Source organism: Apis florea, unplaced genomic scaffold (assembly GCF_048593485.1).
Source record: "Apis florea isolate Af1SG1 unplaced genomic scaffold, ASM4859348v1 contig_2274_pilon, whole genome shotgun sequence".
In the NCBI taxonomy this organism is placed as follows: domain Eukaryota; kingdom Metazoa; phylum Arthropoda; class Insecta; order Hymenoptera; family Apidae; genus Apis; species Apis florea.
Genome location: NW_028256550.1, coordinates 2,131,954 through 2,151,856, shown reverse-complemented (window position 1 = coordinate 2,151,856; position 19,903 = coordinate 2,131,954). Strand labels below are relative to the sequence as shown.

The 19,903-nt window shown below is 38.5% G+C and overlaps 1 protein-coding gene across 1 annotated transcript in view; it reads left to right on the top strand.

The window, feature by feature from the left end:
• Kdm3 (Lysine demethylase 3) overlaps positions 1-19,903 on the top strand; it is a 247,992-nt gene that overhangs the window by 127,924 nt on the left and 100,165 nt on the right. Inside the window, 3 exon segments of the mRNA XM_086903087.1 lie at positions 16,321-16,928; positions 16,931-17,140; positions 17,213-18,747. Of these exon segments, the coding sequence (XP_086759213.1) occupies positions 16,321-16,928; positions 16,931-17,140; positions 17,213-18,747 (2,353 nt within the window).

The following is a 19,903-nucleotide window of genomic DNA, read 5'->3' as shown; positions in this document are numbered from 1 at the left end:
ATAATAATAATAAAAATCGAAATAACCAAATAATCAAAATAATAATAATAAAAATCGAAATAACCAAGAAATCAAAATAATAATAATAAAAATCGAAATAACCAAGAAACCAAAATAATAATAATAAAAATCAGAATAACCAAGAAACCAAAATAATAATAATAAAAATCAGAATACCAAATAATCAAAATAATAATAATAAAAATCGAAATAACCAAGAAACCAAAATAATAATAATAAAAATCAGAATAACCAAAAAATCAAAATAATAATAATAAAAATCGAAATAACCAAGAAACCAAAATAATAATAATAAAAATCAGAATAACCAAGAAACCAAAATAATAATAATAAAAATCAGAATAACCAAAAAATCAAAATAATAATAATAAAAATCGAAATAACCAAGAAACCAAAATAATAATAATAAAAATCAGAATAACCAAGAAACCAAAATAATAATAATAAAAATCAGAATAACCAAGAAACCAAAATAATAATAATAAAAATCAGAATAACCAAGAAACCAAAATAATAATAATAAAAATCGGAATAACCAAGAAACCAAAATAATAAATAAATGAATTTGTTTAGAAATATTTTAAAATAAAGCTTCTAACTTTATATAAGATTATAAAATTAATATATATATTTCTTTTCAAATAATTCTTCAATTTTATTTTTATTTATAAGATAATCGTTTATATAGTTTAAATAAAACATTATATTTTCAATATGAAAATAATTTTATTAAGTTTATAAATATATTTATAATTTATATTCATAAATCAAATTTTTTTTAACGTATAATAAACTAAATAAAGCTAATAGGTTCATACCCTGTCGATAAATTTTTATATAATTTTATATAAATTCTACAACAATTATAAAATTGGAAGAAGAAAGAAGCAACCGTGTCTTCCTCCGTGAAGATCGGATAGTTTGTTATATCGAGGATGCTATTTTTAATTATCGATTTAATTATTACTTTCTCGACTGGGAGAGATAGAGAGAGAAGGAAATTTTATGAGGAATTCTCGGTCAAAAATATTGGCGCGCGTCCTTCTTCCATATATTTCGATCTCGATAATCGTAACGCAAATTACTCCATCTGCAACAGTGATTAATGGATAGATAGATCGATTAACATTTTGTCGAGCTATTGAAAAATCGCGCATCAACGACGTCCATTTATGCAAACTCTCGTTGTCGATTAATCGGCGAATAGTATCCGTCTTAGAACTTCTCTTCCTTGGCATTTTACAGAAGACAGCCAGTCGATGAATAAATTGAACACTCGCGTATATATAAAACTCGAGCAGACTTGTCATTCACTCACTTTTATTAACGACGCCGAGCGGACAGCTGTTGCGATTACTCGAACAAGATGGACGAGGCTCGTTTCTTAGAATCTATGATCCGGGTGCGTCGTCTAATCGCGTGCAATTAACGAGGAGGCAATCATCCCGCCGATAATGAATTCTCTTTGTGCTGTCATCGCGCCCGTATCTCCATGTAAAAAGTTTCCTTGAAACGGCGCAATGTTGCTCGCTCGCAATGCGTTGGATTTCGAGTGGAAAAAATTGGAGATGCGAAAATTTGTATAAATATCGTGAGTTATTGGCAAATGATTCAATGCCTTTTTAATAAAAAATTGTCTCGATTATTTTTTTAAAAATTAAATTTAATCAACGAAAATCGAAATGGTTTGATTTTATTGAAACTTTATATTCGAATTCTTTAGATTCTTTTCCAACCTTTCTCTGTGACCACGTGTCACACATATGTTACGCATTACTCGCTTTTCACGACTCGATATCACGTGTATGCGTATTACGTTTCACTAAACGACATCTTATTTATTTCCATTAGAAATATTTCTATACATCTGGACACAATTATCTCTATGGTTTCGAATTGCGACCTTATTATTTTCTTTCTTTCTTATAAATTTTCCTCCCTAAATTGATCTGTGAAAAAAAAAGAAAGAAAGAAAAACGAAACTCTCTCTAAAAATGTATTACAAGTGTGCATCTTTAATCGCAAAATTGATTAGGTGCTTTGAAAGTTATTCTATCCGAAACGGCCATACGGGCGACACAACACCGTCCATAAATCGAAAGGAGGAATCCGCGTTGAATTTCAATTCGCACGAGTGGTTGAATGTCGTGGACGAAATACGGCGGGGATTAGACGGGGCACACCGGTATTCCCAGCAGAGAAGAGGCAAAGAGCGTGATTATTCGATCGATAGAATGTTATCGGAGGCAGCGTGTTGCGTGTATTATGATATATCGTTTCCCATTTCAGAGGTAGAGGAATAAATTCTAGGACACCCAGTAAATCGATCGATTTCTCGTAGAGAGACAGAGAGAGAAGTACGTACTTATTCGAAGAGGTTAGGTCAGGTTATAGATACACACATACACACATACATATATATATATATATATATATGTTAAACTTTCTTGTTGCGAGTGCTCTTTGTAATACTTCCTCTCTCGCTGAAATTCTGAAACTGTAATAAAAATTTCGCGAAATTTTCTTTGCACGTCCCGCGATCGATCAACGGCTCTGTCGGTATCGGATCTCAAACGAAGCGCGAACGACCGTACCGACGCACTTTGAAATCGAAAACTGTTGCAATCGTTGACAACGATATTAACTTCACGGCCGATTCGCCGTGATATTGACGAATAACAAGTTTGGAATTGGTCGAACGGTTTTTTAAAGGGTTCGCGAAATTCCATCATCCGGTAATTCCTCTTTTCTTCGCGTTTCGCGTCCCCTTCGAAATTGCATTGCACGCGAGATTTTATTACACTCGAGACGATATTTATCGATCGAACCGAAACAGGATTCACCACCAGCAACGTGATCGTCGTTCGAAGATGTATTATCGGTCGAATAAGGAACGGGAACCGATAATTCATCGATAGAATATCGCCGGTTTAGAGGTCTCGATTACAACGGGCAACCGGTGGAAACGGTGTTCGAACGGCACGGAGCCTGGTTTAGCAGCTAAACACGCATTTGTCAGTTGACGCAGATCGAGGCCCGTGATAGCGTGTTACACGATGATTTGCGGCGTAGCTGCGCGCGAATATTGTACGGGAGGTAGTTTTCATTCGCAACGCGTTTTACATGTTCCGGCTGGTGATTTTGGTGCAGAGAGATTCCGGAGTCGTCGTACCGTGACCGCCGGTTTTACTGTTATGCTTTCAAGGCCGTTAACTCACACACCCACCGCGCGAGCTAAGGCTGTACGAGGGACGCTACGATTAAGCAAACTTCTTGGCATTTTAATCGTTTGTTCGCCCATCGAAAACATGATTTACTTGTTGTAAGGGAAACGATCCTTATTAATTTTTCTTTTTCTTTCTTTCTTTTTTTTTTTAACGGGGAAAAACGTTTTAGCGTCTTTTTTTTTTTTTTTTTTTTTTAATTAGCATCCTTAATTTCTGCTCTTATTAAATTTATTCCTTTGTTATCAAGATGTGCGTCATGGAATACTTTATTTTTCCTTCTACATTTTTTTTTTTTTTAAATTTAATCTTTCTTGTATAAATATTTAGATGTGAATTGAGATTAATTGCAAATTAATAAAATTTTGTAATACTTTTTTCCAAGATATTTCTTTTATTTTTCAAGAATTCGAAAAGAAAGAATAATTTTGAAAGAAAATAAGAAACGTTACATAAAGTATCTGTAAATATCCGCTTCTAAACGGACATTTGTCGTATTATCATGTATCAAACAAATTTCACGTTGGAAAAGACAGAATGTTATTTTGAAAAAATTTACTTCGAATAAAGTAAAAAAAGCAATCGATATTTGTAAGAGAATGTTTGCGCAACATCTTTTCTTATTTTATTCCCGACTATAGATCGTATTACTGCAATTTAATCAGAGAAATAAAAAAACATGTAGCAAAATCAATTGAGGAGACTAACATCTAGCTAGGAATGTTTCTAGCTAGTGTCTAGAATGTTGAAGCTTTGATGAAATATTCATTGTATATACTGTTACGCGATTGCTATGGATATTATCTACAATTATGTTACAGGTAAACTGTTCTCTTAATTAATAATTTATAATTGCTCGAAAGTTTGAAAGTTAAGGAAAATTAGCATTGATACGGTTCATAACATTGTAGATAACAATTTTATTACGGGAATAATTAATTTGATAAATTTAAGGTTTGTAATATCATTTATTAGTCTTAAAGTTTTATTCAAAGGAAGATGATGATAAGAGAAATTACAGTAAAACTACTCCGGTATCCGGGCAAGGGACGAGTTTCAAGGCCTTCCGTTAGATAATTGAAAGTGGATAGTGCTATATATATATATATATATGCGTACCTATTTATGATAACGAATGGTGAAGAAGAGGGCATGATTCAACTAATATAATAAAACAATAAAATTATAATAACGTGATAATTGCACGATGCATCCGTGATAAGATAAAAGGAAGCGAACGTGAAACGATGTAGATAATGGAATATTACACTTTTTATTTACATATAGACAACGTACATTTAATTTTTTCCAAACTGCAGCCAACCATGGATACTTGGAAATTATAGACATTAAAAATGCAAATAGGATTTATTCACAACCGAATGTTAATGTTATATACATATGCAAGAAGATAAGTAACACTTTGACTTGGAAATAATAAAATCGGCGTTAAAAATTTTTAATAATATTAAAATGTTACGTTAAATATTGCATCCAACGTTATTAATTACAATCTCGTATAACAAGCGATATCCAGATGAATAAAAATCGTATATATATATATCTTATCTTAGACACAAATAAGTCTATTCTAAATTTTTCGTTCAAAATTTATTATATCACAGCCAATTCGAGGGAGTCAACAATCTGGCTAAAATTTGATAATAACCAGTGTCAAAACCATCGAATTGAATCAAGATTCCCTGCCCATATCGAGGGCCATGTTCGTGACATTTTGCACACACACACGCGCACACGCACATATATATATATATCTCTCTCTTTCGTTCTCACCTCATCTCTCGATTAGGCTTGGCGAGTGGGCGCATAGGTGCACTCTGTGTAGGTGGGGCATTGAAGCTTTATCGGTCGTAAACACGCGAGTAATTATCGTGGCCGGCCATCTTGGCCCGCAGGCACGTCACATCCGGTCACTGACCATTCAATCGTCGCGATCCAAAGCCACGGCTAATAAATTATTCAGAAACAATGGGGACATCTGCTGAAAATCCAACTCGACTCGTGCCGTTAACCTCCTTAATGCCCGGGATTACTGAATGAGAATTAACTACCATTTTCTGGCGCCCAGGCAAGTTCAAGGTTTTCCCTAGCTCGAGCACCGGTTCTTGGACAAGAACATGATTTGGTGGTAAATTTGTGAGCTTGTATACAGGGTGGTCAAAAAGTTTTTGGATTTTTAAGGTGGATGCTGTTTTATTTTTAAAGACAATCTTTTCTTTTTCGGTTGAACACCGCCGTTTCTCCTGAGTTATCGATTATCTTTTATATTTTACATAGAAACAGATCATAGAAACAGATCACGAACATTTCTTTTCTTCATTTGATAATTCTGTAATCTATTTGCCAAATCGATCACCAACTTATTTCTTTTCGTGTCCAAAATGTGTGTAACGTAAAGTAACGAGATGTGACAAACAAACATTTCATTTTATCATATTGATTTAACACGAGAGAAATTCATTGAAACGAGGGATTTTTATATATTTTTTGGCGAAATTGTAATTTATTAAAAATAGATTTGTGTAATTTTTTGTAAAAACTGTAAGAAAAGAAGAGAATGATACGATATATAATATTCATTATATCGTGCAGCACGTTTTAGAAATTTTCTCCTTCGTTCAACGATTTCACTATTTTCTCCTAAAAATACGAGCCGCATTTTTCACCATTTTTTGCGTAACTTTAACACTTAAAATTTCTCCAAAAGTATTCGTTTATAGGGATTCGAGTGATTGAAAAAAAACGAGAGAGAGGATATGAATCAGATAAAGAATCGGTGTCACACTCGAAACACTATCATTTCATAATACAGAAATCATTTGATCGATCAAGTAATACGACACGATTCATTTAGAGCTTTTGTACTTTCTTCCAGGTTTTCAAAGTTTAGGCAAAGATCTTTCTATCCTAAACTAAATCCTAGATTTGTTGAAATATTAGTTCTGATTTTATGATCTCTCTTATTTTTTATATCTTTTGCTGCATCCATGCAATTTTTAATGCTTTTATATTAATAAGTATCGAATTTTACTAGTAGATTAAAATAAATCTTTGAAACAAAATATCCTGGATAATCGTAAATTCTATCTAAGAATAAGAAGAGATACGGTTGATTACCCAATTAGATTACATTATTGACTGTGAAGATAAACTAACTGTAAAGAGGAAATTTTCTGGACGATGCGATACATCGACGATTTCTTCGCGATATTCCTTTTAGTTTCTTATATTCGCAACATGAATTCGGATCTTACGGATATTTTGGATTTACGTAGCGAATGATTCGTTTACGATGAAAGGTGCAAACACTGTTTTCGCTTACGTTTCATTTCAAAGTGAATATTCAAAGAGACCGAGTAGAAGAAAATACTAGATATCTTTTATATTTTATATAGAAACAAATCTTGCAGACAAAATTGATATTAGAAAGATATCAACGAATCAATTTCTTTTCTCTATTTGATAACTCGTGTACAATCTATTTGCCAAATTGATCGCCAGCTCACTTCTTCCTCTTCTTTTCGTGTCTAAAATGTAGATTCCTAGCAATGAGAATGTGGCCAACAAACGTCTCATTTTATCTTGTCACATTTTTTTGTTATCAACAGCTAAATTTATTGATATGATTTTGACAATAGTATAATAAAAATTCGACGATATTAAGTAAATTTCCTACAAAAATCAATCTCGAATTAACAGAAATGTGAACTTCATTTATTATTTTTTCACGCAAATCAATCTTCGTCGAGAAACTGCGAAAGAGTATAAGACAAGCGCATCTTCTGTCGGAAGTTCGTCACGTGTTGCCCATACGTGGGATCCATTTTTATTTTTCTAGAGACCTCCTCGCCAATTCTCGTTAACTTCTCGGCATCACGAGAAAAACCGTGTCGTGGAACAGCGCCAGTGGCTCTCAACCAACTCTTTCCACCCTCACATCTTCTTCACGACTTGACCCCTCTTTTCATGCATTTTTAATGCCTTTAGGTACAATAAAAAATACTTATTTAATTTTCATTCCTCTTTAGAATCTGAAAGTGTGTTTTTGAAACATCACGATCATGTTACTATGATCACGTTGAAATGATTACACCTCAATACACGTGTAATAAGAGTGTAAAAACTCTATGCTTCCAGATAAATCATGCACGGATCGAGCGCGCAGCGATGCTCGACGAGGATGAAACAAGCTAATTGAAATGCAAGCGAAAGAAATCGAACTCGCTCGTACAGATTGACCCAGTTCGTTGATCATCGATCCCTCTTTATGAAAGACGTGCCGTTTTAATTCGAGCGATGCCTGAACCGCATACACAACGTTCCTCATCCTACTTCATTTTCTACTCTTTGTCATTTCCACTTTCTTCCTCCTCCCCCTTTTTTTTTTTACATCTAACGAAGAGAATATTTTTTAATGGTATTGAGCAAATTATAAACGAATTTGTACAGGATCGCTTTCTTTCTCGAAAAATATTACTTTGATTAATAACACACTGTTACTGTTTATGGAGAATTAAGAATAAATTCTATTGCTGAAGAGCAATATTAGATGCATTATTCGGATATATTTTATCGATAGTTAAGATTTAAAGATTCTCAAGTATATTTCTCTCATCTCTGCTAAATTCTATTTTATTTCTCTACGCATTATCTCCGTGTAAAATAGATAGAAATTAATTTTCGTTTGTGTTACGCAATTATTACGAAGGAACTGGCTGCGCGAACACTTTCTTGACCCATTCGCTGCTATATTCGTAGAAAGCGGCCGAACAACCGTCGAGGTTGTGGCAAAAAGCAAAAGGGAGGCGTATTATCGACGGTGAAAGCGTTAATCGATTCTTTGGATCGAATTGGATTATGGCGGTCGAGTTGTATCGAACGAGTGGTCCTTTTTGCCGAGGTTCCATAAAATTATAGAAATATATATTAGTTCAATTAGTTTGAGATCACCACGAAACGTGATAGACACATTTTTTTAAAATAATGTCTCTGAAAGAGGAAAATATTCGCGAATTTTAATAAATAGACTAATGAAAGTTTATGGAGAATTTTTGAATGTATGAAAATTTATGATGTAACGAGTGTAATGTAAAATAAGAACGAAGCAAATATTCAAGTTTCGATTTTTTAATCGCGCTAATGTAGTAGATATCGAAACATATCTATGGAAATTCTCTGTTTTAATATTCAGATCTGTAACAGAAGTGTTTTCGTATCGTGTTAATATCCAAGAATCGATGAAAAATGACGATTATCGACGAATATTAAGATTAAGTGACATAGAAATGAAATACAAAGTCAGAGTAGACTTTGTAGGATAGCAATTACGAGAATTTTTTTGAATTTGAAATTTATAAAAAAAAAAAAAAAAGATGCAGGATTCATGTCCCGTGAATGACGACACGAGTGTAAAATTGTAGAAGTGAAAAAGATAAATTGAAAATATAAAATTCCTCCTTTAAAGGTTTTTCGAGTTTGAAAAATACGAGAGAAACGTTTAATTCGAGCGAGTACCACACGAGTAAGCTATCCTACAAAAATAAGCAAAAGATATAAAATAAAATTTTATATCAAATCCTCGTGAAATCGCCAAGTTTCTGAAAAAAAAATTCATTCCAATTCATTCTCGCTAATTTTCAGAATTTTTCGAAGAACTTGATCTGCTCGAAAATGAAGAAATTTATTATAAATCACTCTCTCCCCTCGTAGTCGTAAATAAAACATTCCATACGCTGCAACTTTCAAACTACTATTTAACTTATAATAGCATACAATAATCCCTCGAACAAAAATAAACGAACGCGGTCGAGCGTCTACTTTCCCTCTATCACGCTAACCAAAGTGAGAATTCTACGAAACACCTATCTTCTCCTCCACCAAACACTATATATATATATATATATATATATATATATATATATAAAACGCTATATTATAAACATCTGTCATTGCATTACTTCTATTAAATTTTAAACAAAAATTTCGAAAAAAATGAACTGTCGTCGAATCGACGATTCGTATGGACACCAACTCGCGCGAAAGAAAGAAAGATCAGCGTTTCACGAGTAAATTAGGCGGTCGTCGCTTGGCATGGGGCCTCTGGAGGGGAGGAGAGAAGAGTAAGAAAAGGAGATCTCTTGGCCGGCGGCCAAGACCGTTTTTTTTATTCCTGTACCGGGTATCTCTCTCTCTCTCTTTCTCCTGTCCTCTCCCCCCCCGATCGCCATTTCCCACCGCTTTCGCGCACGAAATAAGTTTATCAACAAACGCGCGGGAGATCCTCGCCAGTTGCAGGGAGCGCCGGCAGAAATAGAGCGGCTCGAAAATAACCGCCAAGCGAAACGAGACGAGACGCTCGTCGAGAAACCGTTTTCCGATCTTCTTCTTCATTCACCGATCATCTCTGTCTTTTCTTTCTCGACCACTTCTCGATTATATGAGTGGCGTAAAGAAATGAGAGAGAGAGAGAGAAAGAGTGATAGAATTTTGTTTAGAACAAGCAGTGTATTTGAATTTATAGTTAAAGTATTTTGTATTCGAAAAATGTCCATCCGTGTTTGTTAGTTTAAAATTATTTGTAAAACTTGTGCTTGTTTTGTTCTGTGAATGGATTCAATCATATATTAATTTAATGTGTTCTTTTATTCATACGATTAGAAAATAGAATAAAATAATAATTGGGGGATCAGTAAAACTATAATTTTAATTAATTTAATAAACGTCAGATTTGGTAAAAGTTCTAATTGTAGTTGCAACCGAGTGAATAATGGACGATAGGAAAAATAATATATACGTATATGTAAAAAGATTGTGAAACGTTGAATTCAATCGCGCTTTAACAATGTTGTTATATGTCATTATTAATGAATATTGATCAATTGGATATTGATATTAATGAATACTGACTTTTTTAATCGTAATATTATTTAATTATTTTTATTAATTTATTAATTCGTACTATTTTATATCATTTTATTCGTTCTTTTTTTCCAAAATAAAAGATACACTTTTCAAAAAATTATGGTAAATGACGTAATATTGGCTACTATTATTATAAAATACAAGTTATACCTAATAATTCTTGCACCGAGACAAGACGAACAACTTGCTATAATCATTAGTTGAGAACAGAATATGTAGATAATTCATGCACATAACCAATTCCAAAACTTTCTAACAAAATGAATTCTCATATAATTATTCATGAATCAATTGTAATACATTCGGACAAAGTATTTAAATACCTACTAAATTCCATCATATATAATTTTATCCTCTAAAATCAAGTCTGGAGAAGATTCTCCAGTTATCCATCTGACCAGAAATTAAAATTGCTTTGATCTTATCTTAACAAAGAATCGTTTAAAGAGATAAGAAGCGAGAAATATCAGAATTTTTTCTTTTTTCGTCAGATATGTAACACTTTTTCTCAATATTTTTATTTTTACAAACACGACTTCTTCCATTAAGAATAAAAATATTCATTTCTTCTTATTATATAAAATTAAGAACTAGAAAAATTTATTTATTATATTACTCGATCGATCGATTTAATTTTTTTCCCTATCATGATGATATTATTTAAAAAATTACATCGACAAATTGAATACGATCTACAAATTTTTATTTTTGCGTAGCTGCACTAGTCACACAATCATCTATTTGAAAAAGAATTTGTTCGCGATATATATAAGCTAATTTTTAAATATTGAAAAATTAATTATTTATTATTATTTATTAAATTCTACCAACTACGCATCTCCTGAAAAATGATTATAAAATTAAAAACCAACCTTCAAAGTTGAATTACTCTACTTCTTGCTTAACACACTGCTAATATCGATTATAATTTAATCAATTTTCCAAAAGAATTTTTCGCAGTAAAAAATTTTTCAAATTAAAAAAAAAAAAAAAACAAAACGATTGTTATTTTGAATCCATTAATAAAAACACGTTCTCCTTTATGTATACCGATTGCATAGAATTTCTGTTTTTTCTCTCTCTCTTTCTCTCTCTCTCCCTGCCAAAGCACAACGCCATCGAATCGTCGGCGGAGCCAAGGGTTTGCGTTTCATCAGGTTATTCCACGTTCAAAACCCGTGACGGGATATCGACAGTGCTCTCGTCGGTTAATCGTCCGTCAAACACGGGAAATGAAATCTGCCCGGAACTGTCGCGGTTAAACATTGCCCCGGGATTCGACTTTTTACCCGACGGGAGAGGGAGGTGGAAAAAAAAAAAAAAGAAGAAAAAAAGGGGGGGAAAAAAAAATTCCACGGCGAAACGTAAATCCAGCACCCCGGCAAAAGGATGTAGGGGGAAAAAATCCGAAACGCAAATAAAAATTTCACCATGACGAAAATTCATATCCCGTCCCGGTTATTTTTCCACGAAATCCTAGAAACGTATCCCGTGACTTTCAATAGCGCGCATGCGCCACCGTCAGGAATTCTATTTCTTTCCAACGAGAAGTTCGTTAAATATTCGACTCGTTTCACTCTCACACGCGACTGAATTATTCATCTGTTTTGTTAAATTTGTTAATCGGGAAAAATCTTCAGGATTCTGGTTGTATTAATTCGATCAAAATTTGAATTTATACCGAATATTTAATAATTGGGGATATAAGTTCAATTATTTATTGCTTTACAATCAGTTTTTATAGGTCTAATCCGATTGAGAATAAATGGCGGTTAATAATTAATCGATACGATGCTCGTGTTTCGATCTGTCTTATTTTCTATATCTTTTTTTGATGCTACTCGATTATATATAAAATATCATTGATAATACGTTGTCAATATACGAAATGGAAAAATTATTATGCAAAAATATATACGATTAAGACTTACTTGTTAACTTATTGAGTAATTGAAATTTGTACTGGAAGAAATTTCTAGTAGAATAGATAACTCTTTTGTCCGTAATATCCATAAATCGATCGATAAAATATTAATTCGAGAATATTCAATCAAGGAATAATTACATATATATTCAAGATTTTAAACAATTTTTATTCACGTATGTAACCGTCGAACAACTTTTCGAGATATAGACACCACACTATCGAAAACAAGCCAACAATTATCGATCCGCATTAAATTTATTCACACCGTTCTACCGAGAATTCTATTCTCGACACGATTCGTGGTGTTCGTGGTTTTATACGTAACACTTTGATCAATGCACGAGCAGCAACTTTTCGAATAATCGAAGACGAATAATCCAGACAGATGCAATTTGTTTCACGATAGCGCCATATTGAAATCGCCATATTGAAATTTCAATCGTAACCGAGTGAGCCGGATCGATTATCGACCGAGCTCTCGTTTCGAGACGCGTCAAACTTCATTGACCTGCTTCGAGACAAAGTCGAAATGTAACGCAATGTAAACAAAGTATATTTCGCAAAACGAAATAACCTAACTTCATCCCTCTAACGTTATAACATATTACAACTCAATAAACAATTAATCCTATATATTCGAATCGATCGCCTCGAAACATCGTTCCATTTTTTTTTTCCTTCCTTCCTTCCAACAATTCTCGAAAATTTTAACCTAGAACGACGATTGATACGGCTTCCTCCCGACCGAAACGAATGGGAAAACGATCTTTTATTTCTTGCTTTTCGATTCCCATTCGAAACAATAATCGGGTAAAGTTTGTTCCTGGCGTGCCGGGAATAATAGCGGGAGGCGAGTTAAAATGTAAAGCAAAGTACGTTGGCGCTGTTCAATTACGCAGAGCGTAATGCATGGATACGCGGCAGAGGGCCGAGGTGGGACAAACCGCAGTCGCTAGGAGACGCGGAACGTCGAGTTTGCGAATCCAGCTTATCCACGTTACATGCACGCGACCGTGTATATTCTGGCTACACGTATATATATATATATATATATATATATATATATATATATATATATATATATATGTATGTATGTATATATGTATGTATATATAGAGGTCTGTGCATCGGATAAACGCACCACCCCACACACGTATGCAACACCGCGCGCCGCCGTTGCCCGCTCGAGTGCTTCTCCCCCTCCGGGTAATAACAGTAAATCCTTGGTAATAAATCCCTCTCCCCTGCCTCCGTTTCCCCCGGCCTCTCCTCCTCCTCCTCCTCCTCTCAGCCGTGGCCTTTCTGCCTCCTCCACCTGCCCGTGTTCCTCGTTTTCCTTCGTTCCCTCTGCTGCTGCTGCTGCTGATTTCTCCGACTGTTGCCATTTCCGTCCTTCTTTCTGTCGCGTATTTGCGAACGGATTATCGCGCCCCTGGCTTACTTTTTTTCCAACGATAAATCGTTATCGCTATCGAAGATGGAAGATTCATTTTTCTTTTTTTTTCTTTTTTTTTTCCTTTTTTTTTTTTTTTTTTTTTCAAATGAATTTTAATTATTACGCGTCGACGTATATGACGGATATACGTATTATAGGGGTTTTGTGTGTGTTTTTGAAAAAAAAGAGGAATTAATTTTTTTCACAAATGTGGACAATTTTATGGTAATAAAAATAATAAAAGAGAGGAAAGTAAATGAAATAAAAGATATTACATAACGGTGCATAACGTTTCTTTCTTTCTTTTTTTTTTTTTTTTGAAAAGGATCGATGTAATTATTCGAATAAATAAATAAGAAGAATATATAATTTCTGGAAAGGCAAGATCACGGATCGGACACAATCGATTTTTCAAACAGCGGCAGAGAATCTTCTTATTAATCCTGTTTTTCTCGTACGTATTTTTCTTGTGAGAATAAAGGATCGTTAAAATTATCGCGTTTCCAAGGTCAAACTAATAAAACGAAAAGAGTTATTTCAATCGTTTGTTCGCGACGTGTTGTCGCGAATAATTCCCTCTACAGGTATCCGCGTCTATCGAATCAATGTAAAATTCCGTGGAAGAGTTTTTGTTGGGCTGGCACGAAAGGTAGAGTAAGGGCTGGTGGTGGAGGCCAATTTTCCGAATTCAGTGTTTGCTATCGAATATCGAGGATTCGATCGAGGTCAAGGAGATGAAAGCAGTGTCGGTGGAACGCGAATCTCGAAGGTCGATCCCGGAGAATTATTTGCCCGATGGAAGAAGACTGCTGTTTCGCCGATTGCTTTCTTCCATTTCGTTCGTTCGATCGATTCGAATGGAGGGGGGGGGGGCGGAATGTTCTGCTCTTTCATTGGATTAGTTCTAATTCCGAGTTTTTTTTTTTTTTTTTTTGGTTAAATTCGATCCTTCTTTCTTTAAAATAGATTAGACAGAAGATTATAATCATGGAAAATTTGTTATAACAATAAATAATTTTGGAGAATCGTTATAGAAATAGAATTATGTTAACTCTTTCAACTCGACGATTATTATTCTTTCTATCGTTTGAAGACGCAATTATTGTTTAAACGAGAGAATTTCAATTTCGTTATTTTCCTCTACTCACCTTTTAAAAATCTCGTATATAATAATTTACCAATTAACTATTACAACGACGTTAACGAATAGGTTGAAAAAAATTAATCAAACATCATAATTATACATCTCTCTCTCTCTCTCTCTCTCTCTCTCTCTCTCTCTCTCTCTCTCTCTCGTTTCAAAATTTTTATAATACAATTTAGCGTGAAACGAGACAAAGGAAAGAAAGTATTTTCGCTTTAAAGTATATTTATCATCATCGTGCGAAAAAATTCGTCGTAACGGATATCAGTTTCTCCAGTACGCGAGAGGACGCCCTAATTCCATAATCCTATTACTTACGAGGCAAAGGTATATTACGTGGCGCAATATAATCACACGTTCGAAATACGCTTAAAAGTCATCGAACGTGCCGTCGTCGAAGAGGAGGCTATAGATGTTCGCCTCTGTAATTGCTTACGTGACACCACGGCCGTCATAGCAACTGACTACTACGTCGAATCGATCGACCTTAATCGACAAGGATGAACAAGGGTACGCGAACAACCTTCCACTTACCGCGTAAACACGGGACACTGTTACTCGATCGATAAAAGTGATTACACGTTGAACGACGCGTATAAAATTTACGCCAATATTTCGAATATACGACATTCCCTCGAATTCCTTCAACGTTGAATCCGAACGAAGAATGTATTCGAAATGTATAAAGCAAAAACCCTTCGTAGATGTAGATTTCTTTCTTACTGAAACTATTTATTACAATTTCCTTAATATATTCGAAAATATCCTCTCAACAGTGTCTCCATCCAAAATGTAAAATATTTTATAAATAGAATTACTTAAGGGAACACCAATATACCTTTTTTAAGTACACCGAATGACTATATTCTTCTGATTTTAATTTTCTTTGTTATTTGGAAAATTAAAGGGAAAAGATAAATAGAAATCTGATCTTTTATCGTTTCGTGCTTTAAAAAGGCATTTATTATATTATTATAATTTAGAAAAAGAATGTAACAAACGAAAAGATAATACAAATTTTAGACGTACAAGTTTGGAAATACTAAGATCGAAATAATATAAATAGCGGTAATAATCGAAACATGTACGAATTTCGGAGAGTGGGGAACGTAATAACATTGAGGGAGAAGGAGAAATGGGCAGACGGTGTTTATACTTCGAACCGTGCGCACCTGTCGCTTGATCGATGGATTCGAAAATTTTCGAAATTTCTTCACGTGAAATTCTCGTGCCACGAGTTTTTTTATTTATTACTTTCATTTCATTTTATAAATTAATCGATTGTTTAATTGAAAAGACGCAAAAGGATTGTTTTAAAAATAATAAATAAAGAACACATACATTCCACAATTTTTATTTTATCTCTTTTCTTTTCTCAAATTTCAATACTACATACATTCTATATCAACCTGTATTCCAATATACATATATACATAAATATAATTTCCTCTCCAATTTTCCTACGATATCGTTTCGAATTCATCTGTCTCCTAATGCTTACCAATTATTCTAATCAACCAATTGCGCCAATTCCCTCGAACGGAACGAGAATCCCAAAATGCAAGGCTGTGCACCCCCCCCCCTCCCCCAACCAAAAAGTAACCAACGTTTATCGTTATCGTTCCAGAGAAGAACTCGGCGCGCAACAGTCGGCGAAGACGGGTGAGCGAGGGTGGTGGAAGCCGCGAGAAGGACGGCGAGAGCAATCTATCTACGCGGCAGCAGGAGGACAGGGAGAATAAAGGCCCGCCGTCGGGCAGGCCGAGCAACCGTATACCACGGACCGTGTTGGAGGAGGCGAACAGCGCGGCGTCGAGCAGCACCACCAACGCCTCGAAACTCCGGAAACGTGGTACCGTGGTGAAGAGCCCGGTCGAGAATCAAAGACCTGTACGACGAAGGCCGAGGCCGGCAGGAGGTTGCCAGGAGGCGAAGACAGAGGGGGAGGATACACCCGCCGTCGAGAGCAACGTAAAATCGTGCGAGAAGGAGGAGGAGGAGCGGTTGGGCGGCAGATCCGAGGAGGAGAATCGGGGTGGCGACGGTGAGGAGGAGGAGGGCGAGGAGGACGAGGAGGAGGATCGGGGGGAGCGTTGCTGCGATCCCCTGACTAAGAGGCTCAGGACAAGCCCCGTCGGTGCTGCTGGCAGAAAGCTTAGGTCCGAGCGGAAAGGTGGGAAGGGGGGTTGTTGCGGCGGGTCCGATCTCGAGGAAACGGAAGAGGAGGGGAGGAGGGGGAGGAGGAGGAGGAGGAGGAGGAGGAGGACAGAGGAGGAGAGGAGGAGGTCGAGAGGAAGAAGCTCGAGGAGAACGAGGAGAGCGCCCAGTCGAGGGAGAGGGACAGGGAACCGGAGCCACCACCTCCGAACAAAGTAGATCCCGGAGGCGATCGCACGACGCTCAACAGGGTTGTTCAACAGGGTCAATTTAACGCGGCGGATCGAAGGGTTGGGGCGAAGGAGGAGGAGGAGGGAGAGAAGCAGGAGGAGGAGGAGGAGGAGGAGGAGGAGAAGGAAGAGGAGCAGCAGGAGCAACAGCAGCAACAAGAGAAGCGGCAGAACCAGCAGCAGCAGCAGGTGTTGGTGAATGGATCGTTGCTCGCTGACACATCGTCGTCGTCGTCGTCGTCGGTGGTCGTCGCCGAGAGCAACGTCGAGGGAGGCAGCAGCAGCAGCAGCAGCCCCGTCACCACCGCCTCGTCGCTCCTCGATGCCGGCGCTGGTGCCGCGTTGAGATCGGCGGGCAGCGAGCCGAGGGTAGGCGGCGAAGGGGGGAGGGGGGAGGGGGAGGGGGAGGACGACGGGGGCGAGGGGGAGGCGGGAGGGGAGCGGAGGGGACAGGATCGCCGGGGGGGAGCGCGGGGGGAGGGGGAGGGGGAGGGGGAGGGAGGGAAGGAGCGAGACTCGCGAAGGACTACCGAGGTGGTGACTACCGAGCTAGGCACGGAGGATAGCGTGGGCAGCGCGAGCGGCGCGAGGGCGGCGAGCGTGGAATCGGTGGTCGAGCTGCTTGAGTCGAGCAGTCAGGACTCAGGCTCCGTGCTGGAGAGGCTGAGTCCGCTTAGTGGCAGCGGCGGCGGCGGCTCTGGCAGGCAGAGCCTGCTCCTGGAGCAGCAACGGGAGCAGGAACGGAATCGGCACAACGAGAGCCCTGTCATTCTAGCCGAGAGACTGAACAAGCCGCCACCGCCGGTACCTGGTCACCACCATCACCATCAACAACACCTTCAACAATACCACCATCAGCAGCATCATCACGCGCCCCCCCAACAACAACAACAACAACAACAACAACACCACCACCAACAACAACAACAACAACAACAGCAACGTTACTCCACCGCTAGCCCCGTGATACACCATCATTCTCAGCAGCAACAGTTGCACCAGCATCAGGTAGCGAACAGCGGCGGCCACCATCAGTCGCAACAGTCGCAGCAGCATCATCACCAGCTGACCCCTTCGAGCCTCCTCGAGGTGCAACAGCAGTCACACGCATCTAGGGGCGGCGATGACGCCGGCCTCATGGAAGTGGAGGCCGGGGCCGGTATACCTGGAAGCGGTGTGCTCACCGGTGTGCCAGCGGCGGTCGGTATTCGGGCGGTGGGAGGTGTGGCCGGCGGCGGGGGCGCTTATGGGGACAGCGGGTCGGACAGCGGGGTGAGCTCGTTGAGGAGCGCCGGGTCCGGCGACGAGAGAAGCGGGAGCAGGAGTTCCGCGCTGAGCGTCGACGAGGCGACCAACAACTCGTCGTCGACGCCCGCGGCGGCCACCACGCCGGCAAGGGTCTGGCACGTGCAGAGCGTTCAGCACACCTCGCTGCTCATGGCCCATCCTCAGCCGCCCCCCACAGCCGGCCCGAGTTCCGCGGCGGCCGCGGCCACCGCTCCGCCGGTCGGCTACCAGAGCCCGGCACCGCCACCCGGCCACCATCATCCCGCCGTCGCGTCCGAAATGCTGTGGAGATCGCAGAGGTACCCGCCGTTGCCCCACTCGTTGCTCGGACCCGCCCAGCCCACCACCGAGGAGATCGTCGAGAGGGAGAGGATACTTCGGTGAGTGTTCCATTCTATCTAGGGAGAGGAAAAACCGGCTGATCGAACGATTTCGAACCCGACCTATGCTCCACACCGTTCGTTTTTTTCCACAAAGTCGAAATATCGAAAGAGAAAGAGAGAAAGAGAGAGAGAGAGGGTTGGGGGGGAGATACGTTTGAAGAACGAGTTTAGGGCGATGAAATTGCGATTAATGGAAGAAGTAAGAAGAAGTACTCGATACGGAAGTTTGGCACGGTCGATACAAAAGGATCATCGGTTTCAACTTTTCGATCCGCTTGGCTCGGTTTCAATAGCGTTTCTGCACGTTTTTGCACCTTGCGTGCACGCGGCCAGGGAACGAGAAATGCCATCGTGGTACGATCTCTCTCTCTCTCTCTCTCTCTCTCTCTCTGCGCAGGGCAGCTGCCGCTGCGTGCAGCAGCGTTTCTTGCGCGAAAGAGCTCGGTTCGAGGGCTCTTTGTTTGCTCTCGCGTGACTGCCGCCTATAAGAGAGGGAGGAGACGAAAAAGTGGCCGGTAGCGTGGAAGGAGGCGGACGTGCCTCCACGTCCTCTACCTGTCCGCATTTCCGGGCAGCAGCTGCGACTCGCTGCCAACTTCCGCTCGATTATCGCGATGCGGGAGGACAACAGCCCCGCCGATCCAACTATTCAGCTTGACCCGAGCCGATCGCGCCAACCGATGACCCCAAATTCCTTGCCTCGTGTATAAATAAATTCGAGCCACCTAGGTCGAATCTCTGGTGTCGTTGAACCCTGTTTCGTCGGGGTGAATCGTCGAGATACGAAAACCCGGCTTCCACGACCACCGAGTTTCACGGGTGGTTTCGTTTCAATGATAAATTCAACTTCTTTATCTTTCAACGTACGAGAAACAATATATCTCGCTTCGAAATTTCTTTGACATTTTTCTCGACGTTTGACATTCGCCTCGATTCGCATTTGCAAAGCGATATCGCTATCTCGTTTCACGCCATTACGTTATTGACGGGGATAAAAAGTTTTTCGAATAAAGTTAAACGGTTCGCATTATTGTTAATTCGAAACATTTTTCCAACGACGTCAATAATTTACACGTAAACCAGCGTAAAAATTAATTTCTCTCGACGATATCTTCCTAAACGCTTCCTAAATTTTCGAGAAAGAACGATAGCG